Source organism: Artemia franciscana, chromosome 5 (genome assembly GCF_032884065.1).
Source record: "Artemia franciscana chromosome 5, ASM3288406v1, whole genome shotgun sequence".
NCBI lineage: Eukaryota > Metazoa > Arthropoda > Branchiopoda > Anostraca > Artemiidae > Artemia > Artemia franciscana.
The window spans coordinates 34860357-34872604 of NC_088867.1; the positions used below are offsets into that span (position 1 = coordinate 34860357).

General features: G+C 35.1%; 1 protein-coding gene across 1 annotated transcript; it reads left to right on the forward strand.

Moving 5' to 3' along the window:
• The first annotated feature begins 1425 nt into the window (after positions 1-1425).
• LOC136027323 (uncharacterized) lies at positions 1426-11685 on the forward strand. Its single transcript, XM_065704449.1, has 3 exons — positions 1426-1700; positions 3944-4085; positions 7211-11685. The coding sequence occupies exons 1-3, from the start codon at positions 1559-1561 to the stop codon at positions 7614-7616; spliced, it is 690 nt and encodes a 229-aa protein (XP_065560521.1). The 5' UTR covers positions 1426-1558; the 3' UTR covers positions 7617-11685.
• The last annotated feature ends 563 nt before the right edge of the window (positions 11686-12248 follow it).

The window sequence follows — 12248 nt, forward strand, 5'->3', positions numbered from 1 at the left end:
GGAGAAAGCATAAACTCATTGTCATATGATCAACCAGGGCCATATCCACGATTCTTTTTTGGGAGCGGGGGGGGGGGGGGTGGTTGGGCAAAAGAAAAAACTTTCAAAAACACATCAAAACATTGCTTATATTCGTTTTTGTTATATTTTTTACGAGTCAAAAAATGTAACAAAAATGCAAAAATGGAACAAAAATGAATACAAACCAATTTCTGATGATTGTTTTAAAGTTTGTTCTTGTACCAACCCTCCGCAATGTTTGTTAGACAAACATTTCGGGGGGGGGTCAAACTCTCTAGACCCCTCCTCCCCTTGTGATCTAAAAGCCATCCCCTTATGATAATAGGATTGTTCTAGTACGTGTGATACTAGAGGGACACCAGGCTGGTTGCCTACGAGAGATCTTTTAGTTCCTGTCCAATTCAAATTATATGGTACTGGATTTATTTTGATGTTCTTTTTTAATTTTCAAAATTAGATATTGCACGCAAAAATTGCTTTCGGTAAGAGGGACCATAGCTTTGAAAGAAATATGAAAACAGGCAACTTTTATGGAAACTATGAGGTAAAGAGTAAAGTGTCAAGATTCCAAGAAACATACATCCCTTCGTACCTACTGGTGGGGCTCGTTGTTCTTAGTTAAATTAAGTCTGAGTGTAACAAAAAAAACTTAATAAATAGAACCCAGTTAGGCTTTCTATGGGTCAGTTCACCAATGCAGTGTTTTAGGGGTGGTTCAGTTCCCATTCACCGACCCAAAGTGGGCATATTATATTCACCCTGGCTAGATGATGAGCAAAATTGAACTAGATTATGAAGCCTGTGTACGAGGGTGAGTTTCCAGTCCTGATAATACACGGGTAATACCCTTTACCCTGATATATTGAAATTCTAGCGGTTCACCTGTAATTTCTTATATTTTATGTATAATGGGTCCTTTTTACCTCCCATCCCCTAGAAACGTTTCTCACTCGAAATATTGTCCAAATTAGCCGCCCCTTACCTCGTTACAGGAGTTTATTTTGGCCTAAATCCTTAAAAAGGCCTGATGCAAGCCTTAATCCTTGGACAATTTCTTTGCCATCCCTTTAAGGGTTGAATCTCAGTGCATCTATGAGGGTTATTATGTATTACTGGTTATCGCGGAAACCAAGTACAGAAACAAGGTTCTCTCTAGGCCTAAGACAATTATTGACCCATTTTGGTTTTTGCTCATTCATTTCGATATTATACAATCTTCAAATTACGGCTCGCCCGTCAGTAATATCTAAGGTAGTGCAACTAATTGGTTGCAAAGTTTTTGCAACTAAAGTGGATAACGGCATTGATTTCATACGAGATCAAAGAGATTTTGCCTTGGAGAGTTTTTCAGCGACAGAAATCTATCGACGCAGTTAGTCCAGTCACGAAAATCGTCATTACGCAGCGCCGGTTTATTGAATTCGCGCGGAGAGCCAAAAACTAGTCGACGGATAAAAGTACTAAAGCAGTGAGGCTGTTACAGATAGATGCAGATAAACTGAAAGTTTTTAAATCGAATTTGGTTTTAGCGAACAGTATGAACAAAGACTATGTGTCAGCTTTAATTAGTGCAATCAAAGCTAGACCTGAGTTGTACGATTCTGCAAGTCCTAGGTATAAATGTCGAGTGGGCAGACATCTACTTTGGAACGAAGTGGCAGAAGAGTCAGGACTAACAGGTGAGTCCCACAGAGATACCAATTGGGAAGTGGGAGCAGTTCCCCCCTCTTAATTTAAAAGTTTACTTTCTGTAGTATTTTCATTGAGAAAAAAATAAGTTGCCCCCCCTGTATTTGAAAAATATTTTTGTATCTTTTTTTTAATGACTAAAAATCATTTCCCCCTCGTTTCAATCAATTGATGTTCCTGGAGTACCTTGAACTTAAAGGAGAGTAACATCCCACCTTCAAGGGTCTTTAGATGAAACATAACGGTTTGTTTGTTGTTTTTTTTTTATGTGAAAATGGTTGGAAAATGTGGAAAAATCTAGATATGTCACTAAGACCCGCTTTTTGAAGCATTGTCTCTCATCATCTTATTGAAAACTTTGTCGGATCTTCTTCCTAAAATTTTTAGGCATGCATAGACCTGTCACGTACCAAGTGCTCCAGGTCGGGATAAGCTGAGCTATAGTTGTGTTTTTTTTTCTTAATGTCCTATAATTCTCACTCAATTTGCCAGCTTGTTCCTGTTCTGACGAACTTATCCTTTCCTCCTCCCCCTCCTAAAGAGAATGAGCTTTTGCCTACTTCCTTGATATGGCCTACTTCCATCCTAAGGAAAGGGATCATAATGCAATATAAACAAAGGGAGGAAAAAGGCTCTGAAGTTTATTTCTATCTATTTAATAATGCCTCGGGGGTACCAAACATTGACTAATAAGGATTTTAAAACATGGCTTCTAGTTGTCTTTTACCCTTTCACTTTTTTCAAAATTATTTCGAAATAAAAGCGAATGAAATCACGAATCTAAGATACATTTATAACACGTGTTATCCCAGTTTATATTTTCGCACTTTTTTTTAATGTGGATTTTTCAAAAAAAAACTATCCAGTAAATAATTTGATTTCTAGAAGAAAGAAAAAGTTATATTTTTAACCACGTTTTAGCACTCAGGAATACAGAAATTTGTAAAGAAAAACAAGAATTTTTTCAAATAATCGGATAAACTGCAAAAATTACAAGCTAAGCTTCTGGGGCCAAATAACTGTGGGCAATGCTTGTTTAAAAAAAAATCAGCCTTAATAAATCATTGACAATCATTGATGTTGTACAGACTGAAACATGATAATGCTATAAAATAGAATACAAATTTACATTATTATTATTAAGTATAAATCATTCGCGTTTCTTATTTCCTACAGCTTGGATTCATCAGGTTTGAGCGGGGAGAAGTTAATTTTGAAATTTCTGAAAAATTTACCAACTTCAGTGTAAAAAATACGTTTTTTAATTTAACAACAGCAAGAGTACTGCAGGGACGTACTCACAATCCAATAGCTTTAAATCTTAAAAGGGTACTGAAACTTCTCATTACCAATCCAGTCAACCCCTCCGAAGTTTATACGACCACCCTTTCTATAGAAACTGTATATGCCCCCAGGGCATAGCTTACAAAACTTCCCCGAGGGTGGCGGGGAATTTACACCCTCAAAAATAAAATTTCCGGACTTTTTAACTACGCCGAAAAAATGACTATCTCAAAAATTCCAAATAATTCCAAAATCTCAAAATAATTCCAAAGAAGCCGATTTTTTTTTTTTTAGCAGAGTATCAAATTTGATACGGGATATTGCAGAAGTTTACACGGAATATTGAAGGATAAATATCTTGTCTTTCCCGCTATATGCACCCGTGAGGGACCGAATTTTGTGAAGGACATCGTAGACTGCATTTCTCGAGGTTAGAAAACAATGAATTGTTTGGGGGAAAAAAATACATGTCTTCGAAACAGGGATTCCTGAGGACTGTTGTATCGACGGGGGTGATATGCCTATGGGTAGACCTGCGTTCCAAATAAACTACTAATTAAAAAAGTGGTCATAGAGCTAAGATATTTTCTATCTTTTAGAGACGATTTTATCCTTAAACAGCATATCATAATAATGCAATCATAAAATGGAAGTAGAATACCGTTCTATTTTTTTTCGGAAGGAGCTAAAAAAAAACCTAGCCTATTCTTTTAGGGGGAAGGGGAATGTAAAGGGAAGTGGATAACCAGTTTTACGTAGGGGTAAATGAAGCAGAGGCGGGAGCTGCTTCCCGACAAGAGAGATGTAGAAACACCAGATTGAGGTAAGATGAACCGGCCTAAGAAGATCGATTTTGATCGTTAAGTACCTCCTTCTCTCTCTCTCTTTCTTTCACTGACTCGACCATTCTCTCAATTTTGCTCTTTGTCTATTATTTATCTTATTTCAGTTGAAGAATGCAGGAAAACATGGAAAAATATGCGAGACTATTTCTATGCCTTGCGACGACGTAACTATGAAAAGAATTCTGATTGGACCAAAAGGATTAAATGGGAATACTGGGATAAACTTCAATTTTTGGCCACTACCTGGTAAGACAAATTTTGCTTTGGTGACCTCAATCGACCAGCAAAGCTTATTCAGCAAGAAAGTAGGTACCCAGGTTAAAGCCCCAACCACGTTTAATTCGTATTTAAACAACTGACCAAAGAGTATATGTAATTTACGAGAGTGGGAACTGGCGCTAGTTATGAAAAGTCCACCAGCATCATCTAGCATCTGGCGTCTCTTGATATTTTTTTAAAAATTCGTAATATCATTTTCTTTAAACTTATTACCTTACGAATTTTGCCAATTACAATAATTACATCAATTTCGCCTTATTATTACCATAAAAAAGGGCCAAGGAGTGCCAAATGCTGGATTGGGATGTCTTCCAGAACTCTACTATCATTAATAATAATCAATTATTTGCTATTACTTAGTTCGAAGACTACGAATAGCAAATATTATAGAAGAGGAATTTCTGTTTTATAAGTACAGAATGGATCAAACTGTTAGTTACTCTAATGTATGCCAGTAAAGTCATGGTAACTACGAGACACGAGCTAGACAACCCACCCGTTATCATCATGGGGGAAGAGACAGGTTGAAACGTTTAACCGTTTTTTGTTTTGCGAGAGCAACACTTTGGTTTTGTCCCAGTTCTTTTTTTTTTTTCCTATGCTGCCAATGTCAGCTTGTTCCTGGAAACTGGTAAGGGTCTAACCTGTGCAGTTTTTACGGAAAGTGTGGACCTCAGGCCGGATTGATGAATATGGCATTACATTTTGAAAAGCTCCGCATAACTCTTGCCTGGGTCCAAAAAGGATGGTTTTTGCTTGTCCACGAGCCAGAGCCTATCGTGTGCGAAGTGAAGGAGAGTTATGCAGCCTATGTCAGAGAGGAGTATCTGAAGTTGTGCAGCCAAGCTTTCGTTTCATCAAACCATGTTTCTGCAAATGTTAATCCCTTTCGAAAATAACTCTGGTTTCAGCCACTGTTACTAGCGGAGCAGCAGAAGTGCGTAGGCTATACCCGTACGCTAAAAGTCACGTGGGTCACGAGGTAAATCGTAACTGACACTTTTATGAGAGCCTTTAAGCTTTCTACAATTCCGCATATTATTATTATAGAACAAAAATTTGCAATTATTACAAGTAATGATTCTCTATTTCGAAAAGAGATTACAACAATTCAAAAACCTTAAAAAAGAAAACCAAAAGTTTCAAGTTTTGTGCATATCGTTGTTAGAAATTGGACTAGCCTCAATAATCAAATATCTTTGAAAAGATATTTAAATTGCAAGATATTTGTATGAAAAGACATTAAATTGAGTAAAGAGCAAAAAACTGGTAATTGCAAAATTATTTGTATATATTTTAACAAGGAATTACAACTATTCAAAAACCTTAAAAAAGAAAACCTTTTTGAACGCAACCAGTTATAATGTCAGTAGGAAGGCCTAAAAAACGAAAATTTGCCATTATTACAAATGATGATTCTTTTTTTTTGACAAGGGATTTCAACAATTCAAAAACCTCAGAAATTCAAAAGACTGCAAAATGTCTGATTGTCTGTGGTTAGAAGACAAGTGACAATGAGAATCCATACATAGAAGCCAGCCACGTGCCGAATGCCAGGCCCGGTGGCAAAGCCACCGTGCTCCCGAAAAATTTTTCTCTCCTCCTCCTAGATTTTGGAAAATTATCTTACAATGAACATTTTCCCTTCCCCTCCTAGATTTTGCAAAACACCGATCTTTGGAGTATTTTCATTGAAAATATTCTTCTTTGTGTTGGCTTTTTCATTTAGAACACTAAGAAACAACAACATCCCCCATAAATTCTGGAAAATAATTCCCCCCACGCTAGTATTTGTCCAATTTGAGAGTCATTGCTACTCCCGCCGTTTGCTCGTGTCGTTTATCATAACACGTGGAAAACTATAGGTCTCCCCTTTCGCCTGCGAGTCCAGGGGACTTGTTTGTCATGCGTCAATCCTAAAACACGGTAGTCTCCCTGAGACTCTTAGCGGGCAAGCCTAATAGGCTTGGCTCACTTGTTCGCCTGTGAGTCTTAGCAATTTCAATCCCCCCTCCCCTTTTGCATGCAAGTCCAGTTGACATTTTAATTCATGAGTCAAACCAAAAATCTCGATCATCCCTTAGTTTTATGGCTATCTACCTTAGTTCTGCCCTAGGATGGATGGATGGATGATAAACTCTCTATCAACAAGTGAAAATGACATCATTTTTATACAATCCTGAAAAAGGCTTATGCTAGCTCTGCCTCTCGCTCAGACTATCTGTATTGGTTTTGTCTCCAGTTGGTCAGTGGCTTGATGGCAACTTTATTTTAATTAATTCAAATCCAATGGGCCAAGGGGAATTTAACGTGCAAAAACTGTTCAGGCCCCCGAAAAAAGTTGGGTCCAAAAAGGGGTCAAGAAAATTTTACACGGTCGGCTAAAAAACAGTAACTCTAAGTCCATGGGCTAAGGAGACCCCAATGCAGAAGAAAAAATATATTTTTACAAGTGCAAAAAAAAATTTTTCATCGTCCACTTGGAAGAGGTGGTCATAGAAAATTGTGAGGGGCACATTTGATTGAAAGTTCAAGTGCCCTTCTTAAGGCTGAAGTGTTTGGAGGGCAACCAGCCTCCCTTCCGTGCCCTTTCCTGCTATCCGGCTAACCGTAATTCCCAGGATATTGAATCAAGAATTTTGAGATAGTCGATTTGCTTTTAGGCGTTGAAGCGTTTAATAAGTACATCTCTGAAATCCACTTCATCCCACAGCCCAGGAGCAATAGTCACAAGTTACGTAAATAGCCCAGTGCTCACAGATACGTTTTTGTAGAAAGGCGTCCATGTTTGGTCCTAGTTATCTGATTCGCTAGGAGCTTTTAGGGATCGTTCGCTGGGTTAAAGCTATGGATATTATTAGGGATCGGTCCCCAGGTGGACATTGAGAGGATTTTACCCAAAGATTGTTCAGGAGAACCGTCATACGTCCTTTTCCTTCCAGACAAATTAGAAATTTCTTTTAAAACCGACGTATTTTCACGATATTTTGGGTTCCTCTCTTTTTAATAATTATTAAGTACCTGTAAATCTAAAATTTTTGCTCCTCCCCCTTTAATTTCCCCTCTTATTTTCTAAAGTTTTTCTGTTCTAGTGCTGTTGCAAATCTAGAGCTGTCAATGGATGACCCAGAAGTCGAAACCAATTTAAATTTCGAGGAGATGGGACCATCTGACATTAAAAAGGAAAGAAACGATATGTGGTACTGCTCCTATACATCTTCGCCTTATAATAATGTCGAGTGTGTAAGAAGCCCGGAAACAAAACGAGCGCAAAATGGTGAAACAACTTCAGCAGAAACTGCTGCTAATGTTTCGAGAACGTCTGCTCTTCGTACATATCATGTCTCTGACGACAATGAACTGTTTCTTCTGTCGTTGGGAACATATATGAAAAGATTGAATGACCGTGATAATATGCTTTTCCGATGCAAAGTTCAGGAGTTAATTCTGCAATTTTTAAAGGAAAAACATGAAATAGGCACAAACACATATGCTTGATGGTGGGTCTTTAATGAATTCCGCTTCCAGTGTTTCAAATTTTACTTCAAATTCAAAGACTGCATGACCATTATAATTAGCTTTTCTAAGTTTAAGAATTGGTGTTGCAGTTTTAAAAAGAAAAACTTTAAATGGGTATAAACACATAAGCTTAACTGTGGACTTTCAGTGAATTTCACCTACAATATTTTAAATTTTACTTCAAACTACTAGGTCTAACTACCGATATAATCGCTTTTTCATGTTAAACTTGAAGAATAAATGTTGCAGTTTGTAAGAGTGAAATATGAAATGGGTACAAACACGGAAGGTCAATAGTGATCAGTGCCATAATAGTTTCTAGGTAGAGGGCTAATGTTTTGACTTTTGATTTTTATTAATATAATAAACCAAAATATAACTATTACAGATATAAATCACTAAAAAAAATTAAATTCTGCTGAAACGTAGCGATTAACTACATAAACACTCCTAGAGGCATCCTGAATTATTATAATAATAAAAAAAATATTCCTAGAAGCATCCTATACTAATTAAAATAATAACAATAAAAAAAAGTAAATCTGTCGTTTTAGTGTTGTATTCGTGAATTAGCCTAAATTCATCGTGACTACCGTAACAAAAGACCAGATATGTGGGCTTTTCCCACAAATCCTTTCCCATTTGCATAACTCCCACCGGCCATTTGGGTATTTCTTGAATTTAGGGAGCGCAATGATCAAACTAGTCGGAACGTTGCATAATTAACAGCATATTATTATTAGAAGTCAAAAAACTGAAAAAAAAACCCACTTATCTTTGAGTCAGGGCCGAGCCTCACTAATGCACCAAAGGGGATTCCCATCCAACCCGTGTGAAGTCGGCCCAAAAGACTTTCCTGCGTAGCACTGAACAATGCACGTTAACAAACAGGGCCTAGAAATTAGCCAGATTTCCCCTTTTGACATAAGTGACATTTTCCGCTTTAAGTTTCCAATACTCTTGGGTCTTATGACGATTGCTGATAGAACGTATACGTCTCTTGTACCATAGCCTTGGTAACCAACTGTAATTTTGGCAATACGTTCTAGATTTATTAATTAGCAATCACTTTAATAAGTGCCACAGTAACTTCAAGACACCACATCTTTTCCGATTTTTATGCAGAGCTAAATGAAAATAAATTTTATTAAATTTTAGGTTTAATTTTAAATTAAACTTAATTTAATTTTTTATTTAATTAAATTAAACTTAAAATTTAAATTTTAGGTTTAGGTTTAAATTTTATTATTTTTTTAATTTAAACTTTTAAATTAAAATAAATTAAATTAAATCTTATAAAATTAAATTTTTATTTAATTTTTTATTAATTTTTTTATTAAATTTTAAATTTTATTAAATTTAAATTTTAGGAGGATCAACACTCTGTCCAAGAATCAATCCCTCCTTTGAAGCATAAAAAACATCAAAATGAAACATATTGTGACCATGGACAAGTCAAAAGTTGCATTTATCCCTAAAATTTATTTATCCCTAAAACTACAATTCTCTTTGATTTTCTTTTGATTGTTTCAAAATGATGAAGTTTTTACGGCAGTATCACGTTTCTGTCGTTGTTTCCACATTTAACCGTGCAAATAAACATTAACAAACAGTAGATTTCCGAACTTCAAAGGAAAGCCACACTTTCTCAAGGTGATTAGTGTCATATTCTACTAGCTTATTCTTGTCTGATTTTTTATTAAATCAATTAAATTTTCTATTGTTTATTTTTATTAAATCTGTTATTAATAATATTATTAATATTGATGTTATTGATAATAATATTAATGATAAATTAAATTATATTGTTTCTTTTTCTTAAATTTGGCGCGCAATACTACCAGAAACTTCATAACTGCATATGTAGGTCTTTTTTATTAACAACTGAACTCCCACTTTTTAATAGATTCTTAAGTCATATTTTGTTGTGTAACCTTCCACTTAACCAGTTCAAACAATCGAATTTCATTTCCACTGCCCTTGGTGCTTTTAGTAATTGTGTTAAATCGAAAAAAATGCTTTTAAACAAGGGTAAAATTATATCCATCTTGGAAACTAAACACTTGGAAACTTGGGGTGGGTCTTAGTCCACTAACTCTGTCAGTCAGTGTTCTTGTAACTCACTGGCGCGTCTGATTTGATATAATTTATTTATTTACTTAAGATAAGATGTTTATTTGAAAAAAATAATATCACAACCCCTGAAGGGCCATATTCGAAATTTGAGGTCAACAATGAAAAACAAGACAAACAAAAAAGCACAAAAAGCTACAAAAAATAAAGGATATTGAAATAAACGAAAAGAAAACAAATCTAAAAAAAGAAACATGGTAAAAAGTCAGAATATCATCGAAAGGGAATCAAAATTAAAACATCATAGCGAAAACCCATGCATTAATCACTATTTAAACTTATATTGGTCGTAATATGTCGAATGGATAGAATTGTGTAAAACTCAATAAAACGGAAAAATAAATATAAATCTAAAAAAAAGTTTGAAGCGACACAAAAACAAGAGGGGGCAAAAGCAAGCGAACAAATGCAAACCATGGACAGTGCCTATGCCAATTAACAAGAAAAAAGAAACGAGCGAGATGTTCTGTTTATTTTTTCCGTAATTTGGGGAATAAAGGGTTTATAATGGGGAACGTAATGGGAAATAAGGGTTTGGAAGTACCTAATAAATAAATATGAAATAAATATAACATTATCAAATATGATGAAATTGAATATGAATAAATGTGAAATAATGAATATGGAAAAATATTAAAATTTAAACCTGAATAGAGTTGAAGTCTAATTTCAATTGCTTCTCGTACTACTTGCTTTATGCCTATGTCATTGCTAATAAGGGCGGATTTTTACAACACAAATTATGTTGTGGCTAGGATTGTCAAAAACATGGCTGCTTAAAGCAGAATAAAAAAAAAAACAGAAGTAATATTACAATTTAGAGCTATGGTAATGTAAGCTTTGGTAATGGGCCCTTTAGCTACTAAAGGGCTTCAAATTAAATTTTCGACGGAAACGCATGTCATATTCGGATACATAGCAGCGGGACACAAAGTGGCCCGACACAAAGGACACAAAGGCTGGGAAACCGTCTGGGCAATATGTAATCTGAATGGAGAGTTTTTTTTTTTAATATGTTCAGTTCGAGGATTTATCATTACATTTCTAGAAAAACACCGGCACGACAAACCTCTCCTGTGTTCAAGCGTTTCTAACCTACCTTTGTTTAGAAGGAGAGAGAATTGTGGCATAACATATATACAACTTATAACCGACTTATATTTTTATGAATTAGAGCTTCTCTAGCATGGAAGGGGGTGTGTATGTTACTTCGCTGTATCCGATATTGGGGGAGAAGCGATAGCACTGGAGAGTATTTCTATATTTTTTAATGGCGGTTTTTACGGTGAATCCAATTAGGGTATACACTGAGTAATGAACATCCATGAATTCCTTTATTATTTAATTGTTTCAGTTATGTATTTGTTGTTGTTATAATATATTGTACTGCTTAATTGACTATCTTTGCATTTTTCATGGTTTGGATTGTTCAGTTTTTATGTAGCATGCTTGTTCAACGGCTAAGTTATTCTAATAATGTTTGTGGGCCATCTACTTTTTTTCGTTTTCTCCTTTTTTCCTTTTTTATGACGTCCAACACCTTCGGAAAGCGAAGTCTCAGAGTCAATCCTCAGTAATTTTAGCCCTATATTGTGGGTTACACTGTCAATATACTAAAAACGTAAAAAAGAAACAAAAAACTGCCTATTACAATTTGTGACGGGTTAAAGTTTCAGACCCCCTCCCCTCTTCTTTCCTCGTTCGATTTATCGTTTTAAATGGTTTCGTAATTTGTAGTTCCTCTTTCCACCATGCGATTTTCTTATTGTTTTTTTTTTCGTATGTTTGTAGTTAGTTCCAATAACCCGGAATCGTATGTATCTATTTAGTGTACACGTGAATTGTTCCTTGGATCAATTAATTATCTCAATTGTATTCTTGGCGTTTTTCTTATAAAATATACTACTTAATGGAGTATTCTTAAATTTTTCATAGATTAGGGTGTTCAGGTTTTGTTTAGCCTGTTTTTTCATAAACCAAACATGTTTATAATGTTTCTAAGCAGTCTTTTTTTCTCGTTTCTCCTTTTTTGTGCCATTTTGAAGTTTTAAACCAATTTGAATAACTAGATATTTTCATCAGTATAAATTTATATATATATATATATATATATATATATATATATATATATATATATATATGTATGTATTATCACAGTATAAGTCACTACATGAAGGGGTATCGTTTTGATGGGGGACAGGGGGAGGGGGGTTTCCCCTCCCCAATAATCTGAAGATGAAAAATTATTATATAGCTCATTAGTAGTGGTCTAATTATAGGTTCAGGGGGGACATCCATATTTGGACTCGATTGCAAGATTGCCTATATTTGGGTCATTGACCTACTTAGGTGACCATGCTATAATATAGATACATCATTAGCATAATCCATCCGGTATCTCATTTTTAAATACCTGTCTGAACATGATTAACAAAAGAAAGTAAACCGTTTCATTTGATTTCAAATTGGACTAATAAT